Here is a 16,948-nt window from a genome sequence, read left to right on the forward strand (position 1 = left end):
GCCATCAGTGAGCCTTCCCGCTCTAGCCTTCACTCCTTTCACTCGTCCTCTCCAGCCGGCCAGCCTCCAGTGAGGCGTAGGCGGAGACCCTCTCCTCCTTCGCATACTTAAGGCACCCTGCCTTCCTCTCACCCTTCCTCTTCTCTCTCACTTCCGCTGTCAGCAGCTTTCCTCGTTTGGCTACCTTGAACCAATATCCTCTCGTTGCAGCAACGAGAATCAGGATCTCATCCATGTTCAGGGCATTGCTAACATCATCGGCATCAGGAATACTGGATGTCAGCACAAGATCCGCGCGTTCGGCAAGCTCAATATCAAATCATCCTCGAGACAAGATCTCAACAAATATCAACGATCTTCAAACGTCAACCAACCTTTCCACAGTGAAACATACCGCACATCATCTGCCTTTCCCCGGTAGAATTTTTTTTCTTTCCTCCAACATAGGTATCATATATACCATCAAGAATTCATCGACAGCATCAATCATCAACGGTCATCATGCCGTCAACCGTTCTTCCCGCTGCATTTTTTGCAGCCTCGCACGCCTTCCTCTCCGAAATCATCAAGGAGTCAGGCAACACCGTTGCTCTCCCTCTTCCGACCACGCCCAAAATCGTCGAGTCGTCCAACACCCCCGGTCGTCTCCCCACTCCTCCTTCCACTCCGGTCATCACTCCAATCCTCGATGACAACTCCGAGGTCAAGATTGTTCGCATCGGCATCACAAAGAAAGACAAGAAGGGCAAAGGAAAAGCGTCTACTGCCGCTGAGAAGGACAACCAGGGCCCTCCCACTCCCGAGCCTGAGCCCGCCTCTCCTTCTTCGCACGTCCGTAAGCTGGTGACCGTCCGCCAAATCAGTGCCGTCGACAGTGCCCACCGTTATCACATCAAACTGACTATCGACGGTTGGACCGTCGGTTTCAAGCGCCCAAGCAAGATCGACTTCAAGGCCGGTGATCGGTACATTTTTCTGGAGCCGGACACCCTCCTCCCTGCTGATCATCCTCGCTTCGGAAAGCTGTTCGCCCAGGTCGGCAACCCCATCACGTACAACGGTCGAAAGTGGTTTCGCGTCGGTACTCGTAGTATCGGCAACCCTCGGGTCCCGCGCTGGCATTTTGTTTCGCAGGGGCACGTCTTTCCCCTTTCATACTTCCCGGATATCCACAACGATGTCATGCTGAAGACGAGGCTGGCAAGATTCGGTAGGGAGCAGTCTGAGCAGCAGGAGGATGGTACCGAGGAGGATGAGCTGGTCGATTACTCGGTCATGCTGGGTGCAATCAAGTGGGATCCGCATGGTATTTCCCCGTCGAAGAACAGTGGCGGCAAGAGCGGCAATACTCCCGCTCCCTCGGTCAAGATCCCGTCCTGGATCCGCAAGACAGACATTGAGCGAGTCCAGAGCTGTCCCAACCTGTTCGTCGAACCCAAATACAAGAAGATCGTCTACCAGGAATCCGTCAAAATCGATGGCGCCAGCATGACTTGCTATTTCGTCCCCCACGGCTCAAAGTACTTCAACAGCCTCCACAAGCCCCATCCCGGCCCCGAGTCAGCCGCCATGTCCATTTTGGAGACTGGCAGGTTCGGCGTCTGCAGCAAGAACGTCGACCTGCCGTTTTCCGTGGACTGCCCCTACTGGACCGCGGCCATCAAAAACAACATCGGAGCTCTCCTCGAGGACCTCCACAAGAACGGACTTGCATTGCATCGCGGCGCCCTAGCTATCCAGGGAGAGTTGGTTGGTCCTACTGTTTCCGGAAATCACTACCGCCTGCCTTCGACTTCTGCTCCCTCGTTCACGGTCTTTTCTGTGTGGAACATCGACACCCAAACCCGCTGGGGACCCCGCAGCGTCCAGAAGTTTTGCGCTACCCATGGCTTGAGCCACGTCGAAGTTTTGGGCTATCATAAGCTCACGGATATTGCTTCTTCCCATGGCGAGCTTATTGCCAGAGCCAATGCCAGGCAGGGCGAAGGCTTGGTTTTCAAGAGCTGCGCTGGTGATGGCCGTTGGTTCAAAGTCCTGTCGGACAGGTGGATTACGGAACGGGGTGATGAAGTCGACGCTAAGGCGGCTGACACGGCCGTTGACGAGACGCGCCGGGATGTTGACCTTGAGCCGGAGATGATGACCTCAGGAACGGAGGTGAAGAATGAGGCAGAGAAGCAGGCGGAGACAGAGGAGGCGGCAGCTTGCAAAGAAATCCACCCCTCGGTGATGCCGGAAGATGAGCAAAAGGCCCTGTTCGAGAATAATGCTGCCAGAAACCTGGTTCCTGCTCAAGAGAAGGGGCGCAAGGAGTTGGAAGTGAAAGTGGAGATCGAGCAGTTGGAGGAGAAGAAAGTTGTGGTCGAGAAGTGGCTGACCGGAATTGAGGAAGCGGAAGAGAAATCGCCGACAGAGGAGTGTGCCGTTAGAGAGGAACCTGACGAGAAAAAGGCTAGTGAGCTCTCAGACATAACCTCCGAAAAGACCTACGACGACGTGCACGGTTATTTGAACGCCGCTGTCACCTGGCTCGGACAACCGATGACCCACAAGGAAGCCATCGGAGAAATCGGCCGCATCATCTTGACCGAGATGGCGCTGCACAACAACAACATCGAAGCGTCCATGAAAGACCTGGCCGAGGTTGTTGCGGAAGAGCTGAAGTTCGTCGAAACCGACAAGAGTGTCGCTGACCAAAAGGTTGATACCAAGGAGGATGCTCCGACCAACATCACTCCCACCATCCCCGACACTCCCAACAGTCCTGTCAGCCCCAACACTCTCACTACTACCAATGCTCCCACTACTCCCCACGAGAGCAACCCAGCAATGGAGCCGGTGATCGTTTCGGATGCTGTGACAGGAACTATGCAGCAGAATGTCATTGGCAACCCTACTCCTCCCGCCTCCGAACATAACGACGAGCAGAACCCCTTTGCAGGCGTCAACTGGGATGACTACATTGTCGTCAAGCGGGGAGGAAATATGGTCTGCATGAGACGGGACGAGTACGTGCCGAGAAGCCCGCCCTCATTGTATCCATCTGCTGAGGAGGTGGCCCGTCGTCGTGAGATGGCCCGTCTCAGCAGACGTCGTCGTTATATCCTCTAAGGCCAAGGAATGGGTCTTCAAGGCCGTTCCAGTCTTCGGTCCCTCAGAACCGGAAATTCGGTAGTTGGTTGAGTGGTTGTTTCCTGGCGTTTGTGGAATGCCCCATGAGTCGGTATCATAGTGGTGGGAACTGGGTTTGGATGCTTCCTTCTTTTTTTTGCTCAGACCTGGTTGTGCTGGTTCGCACACGGGGCTTCAGGAAAGGGCGGTTATTCCCAATCGTCATGAATACCGAGGCATGTTCAGGCTGGAATAAATCGGCGGTTGGCTGACTGGTGGGTTTCCAAGCTCCGAAGAGCCATGATGAGAATTGGTAGGATTTGCATGAGGTTGTGGTGTGAGTGCTTTTTTCACCGAAACGCGCAGGAAGAAGGGAAAGGATTCACAGCAGGACTGTGGGCATTCGCTTGCTAAAGTATACCTAGTACATGACTGAGGTAGTTAGCTTTAACATTGCTGGTTTTCCCTTGAGGTTCGTGTTGTTCATATCGATCGTGAAAAGTGTCGAAATCGTCCATGTTGCGCCACCTGTGACATGAAACTTAAGTCCAGTAGCCCTGTTGATACTCCACGAATTGTGCGACTGATGACTGGCGAGTGTCACTGAGGGTGCGATGCTCAAACGAATGCCGGTGGCACAACCGCAGTGCCGAAAACATGTGGTGACGATCTCACTGTAATTGGGTGACCAAAGAGCACAGCATCGGTGGTGTAATTGAAGACCCTTGAGACCGACGCCAGAGCCTTAACAATAATATTGTGAAAGGTGTAGTCAAGTGATGAAGGAGAACCGTGGAAGAGGATAAGGACCTCGACGTCGTCAAAAGAGGATCCCAGTCTCCACCAAACAGCAGGAGCTCAGACCATCGGCAGATCAAGCTGGGGCAAGCGGAGCTCAAGAGATGATCGAAGGTGGTCAAAGCTCCCAGTTGTGGTGCCTGTCCCGTCGCAGCTGAAAACCCAATTCAGGTTAGGCTTTCAGATGAATCCCCACTTTCCATGCAAGTTCCAGCTGAACGGACCAGTCACATCGTCCGGATCCCTTCCAGCGTCTCCCAGCCTTTGAAATTCCCGGCCAGTGTCACTGTAACGTGAGCGCTTCCACTGATTCTAAAGTCTGGGTCAAGTCCGTTCATGTCCCCCCGTCCTCTCCGGCGCTTGTTGAGCTTCTCAACATTGATAAAATATCTCGTGATTTTCATCCAGACACCGCTTGTTCTCATCTTCCATTTCATCCACTCACTAGCTCACCACTTATTTTGAAAGAACAACCAGCAGTTGAGCCTCACTTGACGACATACCGATCCAATGCCACCTCCACCGCCTCCCGCGACCCGGACCATGTCTCCGCCAACAAGGCGCCCCGGTGATCGCGACCAAATGTATAATCCGCGCCAGTCGGATGCCAGCTTGCCATATCGATCAGACAACGATACGGTTACCATCCAGAAGCCCAATGGCTCCGAAACCACTTTCAAGCTTCCTCCGTCCAACCTCAAGGACCTGCCGTACCGACCCGCTCCCAATGGCACCTCGGATCCCAAGAGACGGCCATCCGACCCAGCCTACCGCCCCGGTGACCGTGATCGTGAACCGCAACCACAACGAAGAGCCACCTCCCCAGCACCGGGGACAATTCCGCCAGCCCCAGTATCTCCCACTTCCAAGCCGTCCTATGTCCCCGGTCACTCCCCGCCAGGCTCACGGAACCCTTCCTATGGCAACTACAACCCACCAGCAGGCCCCAATGGTCCCGACGGCATGCCGGGTGGCTTTCCCACCGGCGGCCGTATCAAAGTGGAAACTCCTCCTTTGGATCCTCTCGACCCGCGCTCGCCTTCGTTTGCCCGCCGTCCACCTCCCGGTCCTGCTCCCATCAACGGCGGCATGGACGGCGACCACAATGGCTCTTTGAACGCCATCGGCGGTGGCAGCCGCCGTCCCGACGTAGTCGAATCCATGCCCGGTCCCGCGGCCTCCCTTCCCTCCAACAAGGATGATCGCGACCGGTTTGATCGCGATCGGACTCGTCCCAGCACCAATAATCCCCGTTACGGCTCCGAACGTCCCCCAAGCCCAGGTTACACCAAACCACTCCGCCCTCTCCCTCCCCGCAACAGCAGCAGCACCGGCAACAGCGACTATGGCGTTCCCAACAGCAGCAGCAGACCAAACGGCAGTACCACCGTCAACAAACCCAACCCATCCAACCCAGGGGCAACCAACCCGACGACCCGTCCCTCCATCGGCCCGGGCCGCCACGGCTCCATCATCGAAATGATGCCCGGCCCCGCCGCGCACTCCCCTCCTCCTCTTGGTCACAGCCACAGCCACGGCCACACCCATCCCTCCCTTTCCAAACCCAGCAAAACCGCCGCAAAGCTCTCCGAACTCGAAGAAGGTCTACTCTACGGCGACACGGAGCTATACCCACCGCAAATGGAACTGGGCGACTACCGGCAAGCAACCGAGTGTTCGTTGAGGGAGTACATGGCTTTGCAGCGCAAGCGGCGACAAATCAGCTATAAGATTGCGGCGGGCAACAGCGGCAAGGAGGCGGTGTTAATCGAAGAGAAGCTGAGACATCAGGCCAGCACGGCGATCGATGAGTTGATTGAGTTGCGCGGAAGGGTGGCGGAGATAGTGAGGAGGGGGGAGAAGGCGAGGTGGAGGCGGTATTTGTGGAGTGGGGCTTTGTGAGTTTCTTCCTTCTTTCCCTTATTTCATCCCTTTCCCCGAGCTCCCAGTACTCAGTTACTAACACCACTACCAAAAGCGCAATCTTCATCCCCCTAGTAAAATCTTTCTTCCGCCCTTCCACCGTCGACAAAGGCGCGCATGCTCGCGATCACGCCAGAAACAGAACCGAATACGCCTTCCGGAAATCCAAGTCCTTGCTCAACCGGATCCTCTCGCAAGCTCGGCGTCCCGGACTGGCCAGTTTGAGTTTCCTGGTTTTCGCCGTGTTGTACGTCTTCACGAACGAGGTGTCGTTGAGGGCGGCGAGGACGGTGAGCAGACGCCTGAAGAGGTTGACGGCCAAGGTGGAGAGGGGACGGGAGTTGGGCGAGGAGGACTTGAGGGGGTTGAAGGGGTGGCGGTGGGGGATTTTGGAGTTGACTGCTTAATGGGATAGGGTTGTGGTTAGAAGATGGGGATGGGGATGAAAGTTGGAGATGTGGGATACGGGATGGTAATGTGGGAGAAAAGGGAGGAGTGAAGGAAGAGATGATATCGATGATTAATGACTGGTAATGACGGAGTTGTTGGGCGTTTAGATGATTTTTCTTTCTTTCTTGGACTAATGATGAGATTTTGGAGAGGAGGAGGAGGAAGGGCAGGTTGGAAAGAAGAGATGGTTGGCAATTTGTTGGTTCCCGTCCATGTTTGCTGTTTTCATACCCTCGCTTATACCATTTCTGAATTCTAATTTGTATGTAGGAAGTAATATTGAGGTAGATTGACCCCTGAACTTAGTAGGCTGCGATACAATACCCATTGAAGAGTCAGACACTACGCTGGTTGCGAATTGTTGTTCTGCTTGACAAAACATTCCCGCTTCCCCCTTACGATCACACGCACCGCTCAACAGTATGTTGTTTATCGGTTTGCATCATAGAGTCACCAGTCCTCAATCCGCGTCATTTGTCAACATCCCAATAGCACTGACACAGACATAGATACCTCCGCTACCCACGAAGTTATATCATGCCAACCTCTCTTCCATTTACTCCGGTAACCTACCTACTTGCTCCCTGGTGTTCAGCACGAACGGTAGGTAGCTAAAAGTGACCGTCATCATGGCCACCCCCAACTTGTACACACCCGAGCAAATCTCCGCCCTCCGATCCCTGCGCCACCGCCTCAGCTCCGCAAAATACAACTGGGAAGTTCGGCAGCTGTTGAAGAATACAGCTAGCGCCACAGGGCTTAAGCAAGTACAGCTGGTACAGTGGCAGGATGGGGATAACAATAGAAAGAATCTGCTGCATTATTTGGTGGATGAGAGGATTGAAAGTAAGTGCCCTAGGTACCTAGACATATTACTGTTCCTGTACTTTCCATGCTGTGGCCTTGTGGGATATGAGAACACGGGTCTGGTGGATGCGGCTAGTGGCAGATGTGGGCGTAGCTAATTTCGACGTTGACGTTCCGCAAAAACAGAAGTAGCAATCCTCCTCATCAAAGTCTTCTGGGACCGGAAGGAAGAAGACCAGCGGCAGCTCATGCGCATCATCCGGTACCCAAAGTGCTACATCGACAGTCCTCAAGGGGAAGGTAATGGGGAATATACGGTTGAGCGTCTCGCGGAAGGAAGAAACTGTGAGCAATTGGTGGATATGATCACCCGGTTTCGCGAGCTGTATCCCGCTCGAGGAGATGTGGGAGAGGAAGAGGAAGAAGTCGAAGAAGAGGAGGAGAGAGCAAGGGAGACAGAACGTATGGTTAAACACCAACGAATAAGCACCCCTATACCTAGAACTCCTTCTCCTTCTCCTTCGTCAACGTCAACTGGTTCTCATCCATTGGTAGCCGCTAACTTTTCTCCACTGCATGTGGTCAAGAAGACTCCTCGTCTTGCTGCGCGGCAAGCTAGTACGCCTCCTACATTACCTCTACCTGGTACTCCTTCTCTACCTAGTACTCCTCTACAGGTATTCAGTAGCCCTCCTGTACAGATACGAACTCTTCAACCTGGTACTCACGGGCATCAACCTAGTACCCCCCCCACCTTTCATACCTTCCACTCCCCCAGCACCAGGAGCACCCGCCACTCCACTTTGGTATCCTCCCTCAGATCCAGAGCCAGAGCCAGAGCCAGAGCCAGAGCCAGAGCTAGATCTAGAGTGGGAAGAACAAAGAGCAAGGGAGGATCAACTGCTTCCGGGTACTCCTGTGCCTGTACGGTCGTCACCACCTGAACCTGACACTCCAGTTCGTCTTCTAGTACCTACCTGCCTGCCAACTTCCTCCCGTCTCTCCTTTATGGGATCCATTGGTTCATGATGATGAGACTAATCGTCCTGCGTTAAATGGTATTCTAGTCCAGAAATAGTAGAGGCAGATGGTTGTAGTAGTCTTAGAGGTATGCCGAGGACTCCTCCGCATGGTTACAGAACCTGGGGAGTTATAGACAAAACGTCACCAAGAGTATAGGGGGGTTTTTCTTGGTTTAGGTAAATGAAGAAGAAAAGGTCGTTTCCCAAACGTGAAAGAGAGGAGGCCCCGAGTGCTTTCGTACCTACCGGGGTGGTTTCTGTAGAAGCCAAGTTCTGGGTGGTGATGTGCTTGGATTCTGTGACAATGTGCATCATTTTGACACTGGGTCTATCAGAGGTGACCGAGTGGTTTGATACCTAACAAGATCTAAGGGATGCAGGGAATCTAATCTACCTAGTAAACAGCCAACGTGAATCCTGCTCATTTAATGGTCTGGCGCTTCTTCCATAATTCGCAGCATTGACGTCTTCCTTGAAGTTATCCGGTTTTTTTTTTTTTTTTCGTTCCTTTTCGGAGCTGTCCAACGCTTTTACCTCCAATAAGAAGCCAGGTAAAACACAATAGCGTGCATGGGGGGAGGCAAGTGACTGATATTATAGGAGATCCTGGCATAAACAAGTGTGCCCTTGCCACCGGCCCAGACAAACCAGGCAACATACCGAAGAATGGACAATAAGATATTAGGTGTTGATGGAAAAGTGAAGAGTACAGATGGTAAGCCCAGGCAAGTGATAGGAGTTCAAGGGGAGGCGGAAGATTTAGATGGGGTAGTGTTGTCTGATACAGAAGCAGTATGTGAAGCCTGCACTGTAGCTTTTGTTGACGCCGAGAATGAGGCCATACTACCGTAACACTGGACGTATGTAGTCTCTGACTGCCGAAGCCGGGCCTCATCCTGGCTGCTACTAGACAGGTTATATGTCTCCGTCCAATTGGTACTAGGTAGCTCGGAAGGCGGCTGGCAAGGCGGCTGAGAAGGCGCCTGGCTGACTTCGGAATTTTCGAGTTCACCTGGGCTGGTAGGTCCTTGACGTTGCCATGCAGACGGCCCATGCGGCTCCCCGCGAGACTGAAGTAGCGACTAGCAGTTGAGGACAGACGTCGGGTCGGTATTGTGGACTGGTATTCAGAACCATACCCGGGCGAACTGAGCCATGAGGTAGAGATGTTATCCACCCATTGCTGGACATCTCTTGGAGGCCGTGCTTGAGGCGCTGACCTGCTTCTGCGTGGGACGACGACCCGATCTCGAATTTCGCGAACGGTTCTGTGCATTCTTTGCATTGTTCCTCTGATTTCGGTAGTGTCTCTTCCTGAGTATCTGACCTACGTCCAAAAATTTTGGGGTCAGTTGGGGGTCAAGTTATAACGGAGGCAGGGGTGATTTCGAGGGATATTGACAGAGAAAGAAGCAGAAGGCTCAGGTTGAGAGACTGCTTGTGCGGTTAAGCTGACGTAGGAACTTCGAATTCCCATCGATGAAGTAGACGGACGATACGCCAATGTCGTTTGACGAACTAACCCCCATATTCTCCAAACATCTATAGGATAACCCAAGATATGCATCCTACACTGGTGACTGTAGCATGGTTGTTCTCAAGGAGCTTGTCAACAAGACATGGACTGCATTGACAAATCCAGAGGTGGGGAGTAGCTTCCAGACAGTCAGCAGAATGACTCGATGCCCCTGCACCATGAACGAACAGATACCTCTAGTCTGGTAGAGTTGATTTTACATCAAGTCTATCTTGCTTGAGAGAATGTGCTTTGTAGATGATCTGAGACCAAGAAGGGTTTTCCTTGCCGTCCTGGCTTGGTTTGTTGATGGTGTTGCGAACATGACACGTCTAGCTCCCTCCTTACATCCCACCCCCCAACCTCCGGTAGACCTGTGTCCACCCACGCTTTTCTCTTGTTTTGCCGTGTGAAATAAGGGGGGCTTGGAGCTGCAGGTTTCCTTTCTCACCTTCCTGGCTTTCGTCGGTTTCAACACTGGAGGAACGCTACTCGTCGAGAGGATATGCCTGTGATACGGCAGTGGGCGTACTTGTACAACCCTTATGGGCAAACGGTAAGCAACTGCCGCCACATCCTCTTGCTCTTTTGTTTCATAAACCAGTTAACCCCGGTCCTTGGTTGTACCACGATAACCTATTTTGCACGTCAGCTGATTTGCTGGCTTCACGTTAGTCAACTTACAAACGCCGTTACTCTATAGTTGCGTACTCGCAGGCCTCCAACTCGTAAGCGCGACCTTGCCGCAGGTATGGTGAAGGACCAGCTGTCCATGTCTGCTTTATATTTCTCGAATATTTTGAACCATGCTTTCAGAGCCTTTTGTAGTTTGCACACACATGCTGCTAAGAGCTTGATGTATGTTCGATTTTACGGACGTAGGTGGGAGCAGGCACTGTGCAATTAGGCATCCCAAACTGATGGTCGTCGCGCGGGGACTCAGTTGACAAAGGCCGTCAGTATCTATACAAAACGGCAGGAGGCTATTGTGGCAGGAGGCTATTGTCGCTAGAGGTAGCTGCCAGTGACCAGCGGGTTGACTGAAGGTTCCTCTACGTACCTAGAGGTATGAGCAGTGGCTAGAGTGTTGGGCCAGAAGATGGATCGCACCTTTGCCAAATATCATGTCGGAATGGTCGCGGCCCCATTAGTAGACCTCCCAATTCCGACAAAATCGATCCTTCAAGCCATGTGCTAACAGATGAGCAGGGTGGGTTGAGGTTGACATCAGACATCGAGGTGCCTCTTCTTATCTCTTATCTCTCTGCTTGTGCCTGCCGGGAACACAATTGGAAAGACCAGAGTACAGCCCGGGCATTTGCGCTTTCCTCTACCTTGCAACAAGCCAAGTTCAACTTGCCTCCTCTTCATTTCCATCTGGGTCCCTTGCTTCCTTTTATTTACACATTTTTTTAGGAAAAGCTGAGCGCGCCTCCAAACAGCATGCTTTGTGTTCCTTCTCCCACGCAACACCTATGACGTCACCACCTCCCCTGGTATCCCTGGTATGCCTGACACTGCAGATACGCCTTCCGCTGTACGGAGACAATGGTAGGCCATCTCAGGCAAGTACTTCTACAATCCAGCCCTGGAAAGTTCGTTGGCGTGGTACTTACCTAGAGCAAGCACTTTACTCCTTCAAGCTGGTCAACATCGCGAGTGGGACAAAGAAGTGGTCGTTGTGAAATGGCAATAAGACCAATCAATTTCCCTGTTTTCTCCCCCAGCCATTGGACTGTACTGAATCGTCATTAAAGACCTAGTTGTTCTCGTGGACTCGGCCATCTTCACCGAGCTTGACGGCTCTCGCTTCTCCTTGGCTTGCATCTACCATCTACACTGTATGGCCAAAGATGCAGGCTGCCGTCTGGCGCAGCAACTTCTTCCTCTCCTGTAATATTACAATACGCGTCAATATGGCACAGCACTCTCGGCCTCGTCTCTACACAACAACCGGTAACAAAGAGGTCAGCCCGCCGCCATTGAAGCGAAAAAGAGGCCAAGTATTGGATAGCCCCCGTGCCTCGTCAACACTTCAACAGCCAAGAAGCTCTTCTCCAAGCAGAAATGCGTTCCGTGTGTTCTCGTGGAACATCAACGGCATCAACGCCTATCTGTTGTCCACTCCCTCCACCAGAAAGATCTTCACAGAATCCACCAAGACGCAAAAGACCTCGAGTACTGACGCACCGCCAAACAACTATCGACTGCACACACCTATAGAACAAGCATCATTAGGTTCGCCATACTCGCTACGAGCGTTCCTTGCCCGCCATGACTGGCCCGAAGTCCTCTTCCTCCAGGAACTCAAGATCAAGCTGCAAGACGGACCGGCTCTCCTGTCAGAACTACTCTCTGCTCTGAATACACCGCTCAATGCCGCCGACAATGCGTCTGACGATCGTACCTACACTCTCGATGCAGTGCTTCCACGCGACAAGCACAATGTCAAAGCCTTCGGAGGAAAAATGTACGGTGTGGGAACAATAATGAGGACAGACTTTGCTCGCAAATGGGTTGCTACTGTGCGGGAGGTTGACTGGGATATCGAGGGGAGAGTCAGCGTTGTCGAGATGAGAGGGGCGCCAGAAGGGCTAGATGGGAATGAGTTAACCACGAAACCTCTCGCTCTCCTCAATGTCTATGCCGTCAACGGCACAACGCAACCGTACCGTTGCCCCCTAACCGGCGACACCCATCCCAGCTGCCTGACTCGTCATGACCGAAAGCTCGCCTTCCATTCCCTGCTCCGAGACGAATGCCTATCCCTGGAAGCTCGCGGATTCTGTGTGGTCGTCGCAGGCGACGTCAACGTAGCCAGAGGACCTGCTGACGGACACCCCAACCTCCGAACTTTCCCCGAACAACATTGCTTTGACAGGGCGGATTTCAACACCAAGTTCTTCGGCGAGGAAGACAATAAGCGAGCGGGGGCCTACGTCGGAACACAAGACGAAACAAACGAGAAGTGTCTTGATGCCGTGGATGTGTTCCGTGCAAAATATGGCATGGAGAAAAGATACACATATTACTCATACTACGGGGAGTGGGGGAGCAGTTGCGACAGGGTCGATATGGTGTTTGTTTCCAAGCAGTTGTGGGACGACGGACGCGTACTTGATACGGGAATACTTAATACGCCTCAGGAGTGCGGTCCGAGTGACCACGTACCGTTTTGGGTGAAGATCGCTTTGTGAGGGTACTAGCTGAGGCAAAGAGAGCATGGTATGATGTCCCACTTATCCCTCAATGTTACCTTTTGCATATAATATCTGACAATCCCCTTGGGATGTTTTTGCGACCGTACATCTGATTCTCACAAACTCCAAGCCCTCGGTTTTGGGACCCCTGAGTGTCGGACCCTTGGGCTCCACAAGAGTAAACAACGGTTGTCGAGATCCACAGCCACGCGAGTCAGATAAACCCTGAACAGCACCCGCAGTCCCACACCAAATCCACACCAATTGATAAACCCTAAATGGTTCCGTCGTCTTCAACAAAGCGTGGAATTCCATACGGATCGGGTATGGTGTAGCGGTAACATCGTTGACTCTCACTTCTCCAGGAGTGACTGCTTTCTCAACAGCCCCGGGTTCGACTCCCGGTATCCGAGTGATAAAACGATTCAAGTGATCCGGTTCTTCGCGCTTTCCTTTTTTTTCTTCTTTTTTTTTCACTGCAACATTCGTTTTTGCGCGTTTCATCTCTTCAGCTTTGTTGTTCTCCAGTTTCTCGTTCTTTTTCTCAGTTTTGCCTTCTTTCTCACTTCCAGCGTCCTCTATCTGACTCACGGGTCGTCTTATGGCGTCCATTATCACAGGTTGACATTGGTTTATAGTGTGGACATCCGAGTTCTGCTGGCGAGCAGAACATCGTCTATATCTTTTGGTAGTTTCTCGGAGTTGGTCGTTGTCCACTCAGCCCGTGATGTCCTTGTCTGCCAATTCGCCAAAATTATCCTGCCTCGTCTCCCATTTCGACTTCTCATTTGCCATGTATCACAGGATGAGCTTCGTGCACTTTCCGCATCCCGACCTATCCAAAGGATAACATCGCCAACTCACAACCACTGACGTTCATTCATCGAGTTCTATTCACCATCCTATATCTCTGCGGCAGGGTACTTAGAGGAGAAATACAAGCACATCACACTCAGAATGTCGGGAAGCTGTATGCTAGACACCAGCTATGCCGATGACGTATATACTTGCGGTAATATATCAAGGTCGTCACTTTGCTACCCAATGGAAATACGGGTCTATTATTTCATTATTCCGTGTTACTTCTTTGCACTCTGTTCTCTAACCACTGTCGGGCTCTCTGCAAAAAATACGCCAACCAGTCAGACCTTACCCGGTGCGCAAGCTCATCAAGCGAGCGTCTATGACCTTCAATAACACATGTTGACTTGATTATTTCGGCTATCATCCGTTCATCAATGCCCATGGCGTACAACGCGCCGATGATCCACGCCACAAATTCTATGGGTTGTGAAGTACAGGAGATTTCGGTTCCGGTTAGCCCGTTATTCCAAGAAGTGTACAACATGCCCTTTCATTGCCTGGTCTACCAGCTCCAGATAATACATACATACAGTGTACGTAAGGTTTGAGGCCAACGTTTCGCCTTCTGAAGGGAACAAGAATCTCACCTACCTGGATGTCCCTCATACACGTAACATTGTACCAGATTAGTAGTACTCCTCCCCTCCCGCCGTTCATCTTTCCACAGTACCATGTCGGGTATGCTGATATCAAAGTCATTGCTTGCGTTGCATAGCATTAAGCATACTTGATCCATAGAATTGGCCCAGGTGTCTGACTGCTTATTTGCGTTTCAATGCCTGATATCAATCTGAGGAAGTGGAAGAGCATGAAGCAAACAAGACATGTGTGGGTGTTATCTCCATGTGAACTAAGTATGAAGCAAAATAGGTAAACAGATGGCGCTTCCTTTCCTTTGATTCCCCATCTCCCTATTTCTCCATCCCGTTGTCCAGACAAACTCACCTTCGTTACTAACAACAAGCATTACAACAGGCTTCCTTTCTCTCGGGAGCGACGACCGTGCCGCTATGGCTTATGCTCCGAGAGAGATATAAAACAAGAATCCTCAGAACGAAAGTTAGGTGCCGTGCAAGACACTCGCTCACAAGACTTCATTTCTATTCAACCACGACATCACTCATATTTTACATTGGAACTAGGGACATAACAGACAAAAAAAATCATCCAGCAAGCTTAGCATTCTATCACCTCCCTCTACCCCAGCCGTACAGAACATTGACAGGTGAGTGAGTCAAGACCATTCATTCTCAAACCACTCCACACACACCAAATAGATTCCCTTCCCTTCCACCAACCTAAAAACCTCAAAAACCACCCTCTGGCCTGGCACGGATGCTACGTAGAGGTAGAGAGAAGACAGCCAACCCTTTCCAACATCCTCAAAATCCTTTCATACCCTTTCCTCTCCGCCAACTCCCTGAATGTCGTCGCCTCGCCATGAATAAAACACGTCGCATCCACCAGCTCCTGAAGCGTCTCCTCGTCTTTGGCATCTAGCAAGATCTGACAGATTTCCATGGCCACGGCTATTTTTTTTCCCCTCATCAGTTAGCATTCCATTCACTGTCGCTGTCATGTTAGGCCCAACCCGCAACCCGCCTAGAGGTATCTACACGGCAACGGACGGACAATTGTTCAAAACTTCCCGGAGAAAAGAGAAAACTAACCTTCCTCCCCCTCATCAATCAAATAAAACAACGCATTTCTTCGTTTCTGCCCTTCCTCCTGCCAAAGCAACAAAGAGGGCACGTCGAGGTTGATGGCGTCCGAGGTCATGCTGAGCGTCTGCCAGACTTCGTCGTACGAGGGCGAGCCGAGGAGGGTTTTGCGCATGATGCGGATGCCGTCGATTTGAGGGGTTGTGAGGGTTCCTTCGGGGGGTGGGACGAGGTCGGCTGGGGTTGTCATTTTTTTTTTTTTTTTTTTTTGTTCTTGGGGTTGTAGTAGGGGCTTCGATGGGTTTGTTTTGGGGGTGGGTTTGTGGTGAGGGAGTGGTGAGGGAGTGGAATGAGTATGGGGGGCTGGAGGGAGGAGAGGAGATATATTTGAGCAGAAGGCAAGTGAGTGGGTTTTATGGTTTGTTGCTGTTGGTGATAACACCATGAAGGGACAGAATGGATGACTACGGCCATGACTGGACTTCATGAGCAAACGAGAAGCTTCATGATTGTGCTTGTTGTGGCGTTGGGATTGGGATGAATGAATGACTGAGCAAGCAAATATGAGTGCTTGTTGGTGGCATGTGAATGACCAAGGACAAGAGACGAAAGGAAGTATCGTCATACTTCTTCAGCAAGCTCAATAACGGGACGAAACCTAGAGGAAAAGACCAGTTCATTCTCGCCTCTGCTGAGTAGAGAAATACACGGACTTCTAAATCATTAGGCAGCAAGCAAAGGGCGGGTATCAGTGTATGTCTTTCTAGACATCTGAGCCGCAAGTGCAGGAAGCGCCATGGACAAAACCAAAAAAAAACCATGAATGGCCTTATCACAAGTAAGTGACCGAACGTTCGCCGTGAATCATGCGCAGAGAACAAAAGGAGGTTGTGACAGCGAATGAGACCTGCGGAACAGGTCACCACATGTGCTTTTCGACCTCAGATTTCTTTTTCCCTTGTCAAGAAGGACAAAGGAGAAGGATGTGATCCATCTTTCCGTTCCATTGTGAACCAGAGAGACAATATTACGAGAGAAATTCGACGTCAGCAGAAGAAGGGTCCATGAACCAAACTGACCAGGATTCTCGGGCCGTCCCGAAAACTGAGATCCCCAACAAGACCCTGACCTGTGGGAATTGCATTTCCTGGTCCAGAAAGAGGACGGCGCGGACGAACCCGCCATCGGAATTCCAAGAAGATTACCTAGATGAGCCAAGGTCAAGACGGTGTGGTACTGAGATTGGGGTATTGTTTTGGGAAGCACAGCGAGCAAAGGTGTTATTCTACTTGTATGTTCCTGCACCAGCGAGCGAGCATCGGCGCTGTTGTCTTGATAGGATGTGGTGCTTGCCCGATTCGCAAACTGCCCGAACGGACCACCGTGCAGCGCAGCGGGACTCCAGATGGCGTACCTAACAGCATGTCTCTTTGCCCCTGGTTTTGAGCCATATCAGCTTCAGGTCAGCCAGAAAGACTAAAGTCAAAGATAATCTTCGCGATATGGACGACGAAGTGTCATTTCTCAAGTGTGCAAGTCTGCGACTTGTGATAGGGGGCGGCTGCCAAAATGGGCCAGAACAAAACAATCTTGGCA

The 16,948-nt window shown here is 51.7% G+C and overlaps 6 protein-coding genes and 1 non-coding gene across 7 annotated transcripts; 5 read left to right on the forward strand and 2 right to left on the reverse strand.

Moving 5' to 3' along the window:
• Nucleotides 1-501: 501 nt before the first annotated feature.
• B0H65DRAFT_433779 (uncharacterized protein) lies at nt 502-3,111 on the forward strand (the record flags this gene model as incomplete). The annotated part of the gene is made up of 2 exons (XM_062825091.1): nt 502-2,226; nt 2,485-3,111. 2 exons carry the CDS (start codon nt 502-504, stop codon nt 3,109-3,111), a joined length of 2,352 nt encoding a protein of 783 aa, XP_062678434.1.
• A 1,110-nt stretch (nt 3,112-4,221) lies between these two features.
• Nucleotides 4,222-6,620, forward strand: B0H65DRAFT_475330 (uncharacterized protein). Its single transcript, XM_062827302.1, has 2 exons — nt 4,222-5,807; nt 5,888-6,620. The coding sequence occupies exons 1-2, from the start codon at nt 4,420-4,422 to the stop codon at nt 6,237-6,239; spliced, it is 1,740 nt and encodes a 579-aa protein (XP_062678435.1). The 5' UTR covers nt 4,222-4,419; the 3' UTR covers nt 6,240-6,620.
• Nucleotides 6,621-6,725: 105 nt separating this feature from the next.
• On the forward strand, nt 6,726-8,118 carry B0H65DRAFT_560343 (uncharacterized protein; the record flags this gene model as incomplete). Its single annotated transcript, XM_062830145.1, has 3 exons — nt 6,726-7,128; nt 7,276-7,830; nt 7,868-8,118. Exons 1-3 carry the CDS (start codon nt 6,912-6,914, stop codon nt 8,116-8,118), a joined length of 1,023 nt encoding a protein of 340 aa, XP_062678436.1. The 5' UTR covers nt 6,726-6,911.
• A 752-nt stretch (nt 8,119-8,870) lies between these two features.
• Nucleotides 8,871-10,401, reverse strand: B0H65DRAFT_445307 (uncharacterized protein; the record flags this gene model as incomplete). Its single annotated transcript, XM_062825734.1, has 3 exons — nt 8,871-8,954; nt 9,124-9,438; nt 10,312-10,401. 3 exons carry the CDS (start codon nt 10,399-10,401, stop codon nt 8,871-8,873), a joined length of 489 nt encoding a protein of 162 aa, XP_062678437.1.
• Nucleotides 10,402-11,543: 1,142 nt separating this feature from the next.
• B0H65DRAFT_551821 (Endonuclease/exonuclease/phosphatase) lies at nt 11,544-12,824 on the forward strand (the record flags this gene model as incomplete). The annotated part of the gene is made up of 1 exon (XM_062829847.1): nt 11,544-12,824. The coding sequence occupies one exon, from the start codon at nt 11,544-11,546 to the stop codon at nt 12,822-12,824; it is 1,281 nt and encodes a 426-aa protein (XP_062678438.1).
• Nucleotides 12,825-13,147: 323 nt separating this feature from the next.
• B0H65DRAFT_t380 lies at nt 13,148-13,240 on the forward strand. Its single transcript has one exon. It is a non-coding gene; the product is annotated as a tRNA-Glu (tRNA).
• Nucleotides 13,241-14,739: 1,499 nt separating this feature from the next.
• Nucleotides 14,740-15,622, reverse strand: B0H65DRAFT_475346 (uncharacterized protein). The gene is made up of 2 exons (XM_062827303.1): nt 15,362-15,622; nt 14,740-15,220 (listed from the first exon to the last, which is right to left on the reverse strand). The coding sequence occupies exons 1-2, from the start codon at nt 15,600-15,602 to the stop codon at nt 15,030-15,032; spliced, it is 432 nt and encodes a 143-aa protein (XP_062678439.1). The 5' UTR covers nt 15,603-15,622; the 3' UTR covers nt 14,740-15,029.
• Between the last annotated feature and the right edge of the window lie 1,326 nt (nt 15,623-16,948).

The sequence above is a fragment of the Neurospora tetraspora genome (assembly GCF_033439725.1).
Source record: "Neurospora tetraspora strain CBS 560.94 chromosome Unknown B0H65scaffold_7, whole genome shotgun sequence".
In the NCBI taxonomy this organism is placed as follows: Eukaryota; Fungi; Ascomycota; class Sordariomycetes; order Sordariales; family Sordariaceae; genus Neurospora; species Neurospora tetraspora.

What these genes read in the sequence shown, in the direction of transcription:
- B0H65DRAFT_475330 (XM_062827302.1), top strand. Translation starts at nt 4,420, where the DNA reads ATGCCACCTCCACCGCCTCCCGCGACCCGGACCATGTCTCCGCCAACA. An exon ending in TATTTGTGGAGTGGGGCTTT is followed by an intron (nt 5,808 to 5,887) that starts GTGAGTTTCTTC and finishes CACTACCAAAAG; the next exon opens with CGCAATCTTCATCCCCCTAG.
- B0H65DRAFT_475346 (XM_062827303.1), bottom strand. Translation starts at nt 15,602, where the DNA reads ATGACAACCCCAGCCGACCTCGTCCCACCCCCCGAAGGAACCCTCACA. An exon ending in GATTGATGAGGGGGAGGAAG is followed by an intron (nt 15,221 to 15,361) that starts GTTAGTTTTCTC and finishes GAAAAAAAATAG; the next exon opens with CCGTGGCCATGGAAATCTGT.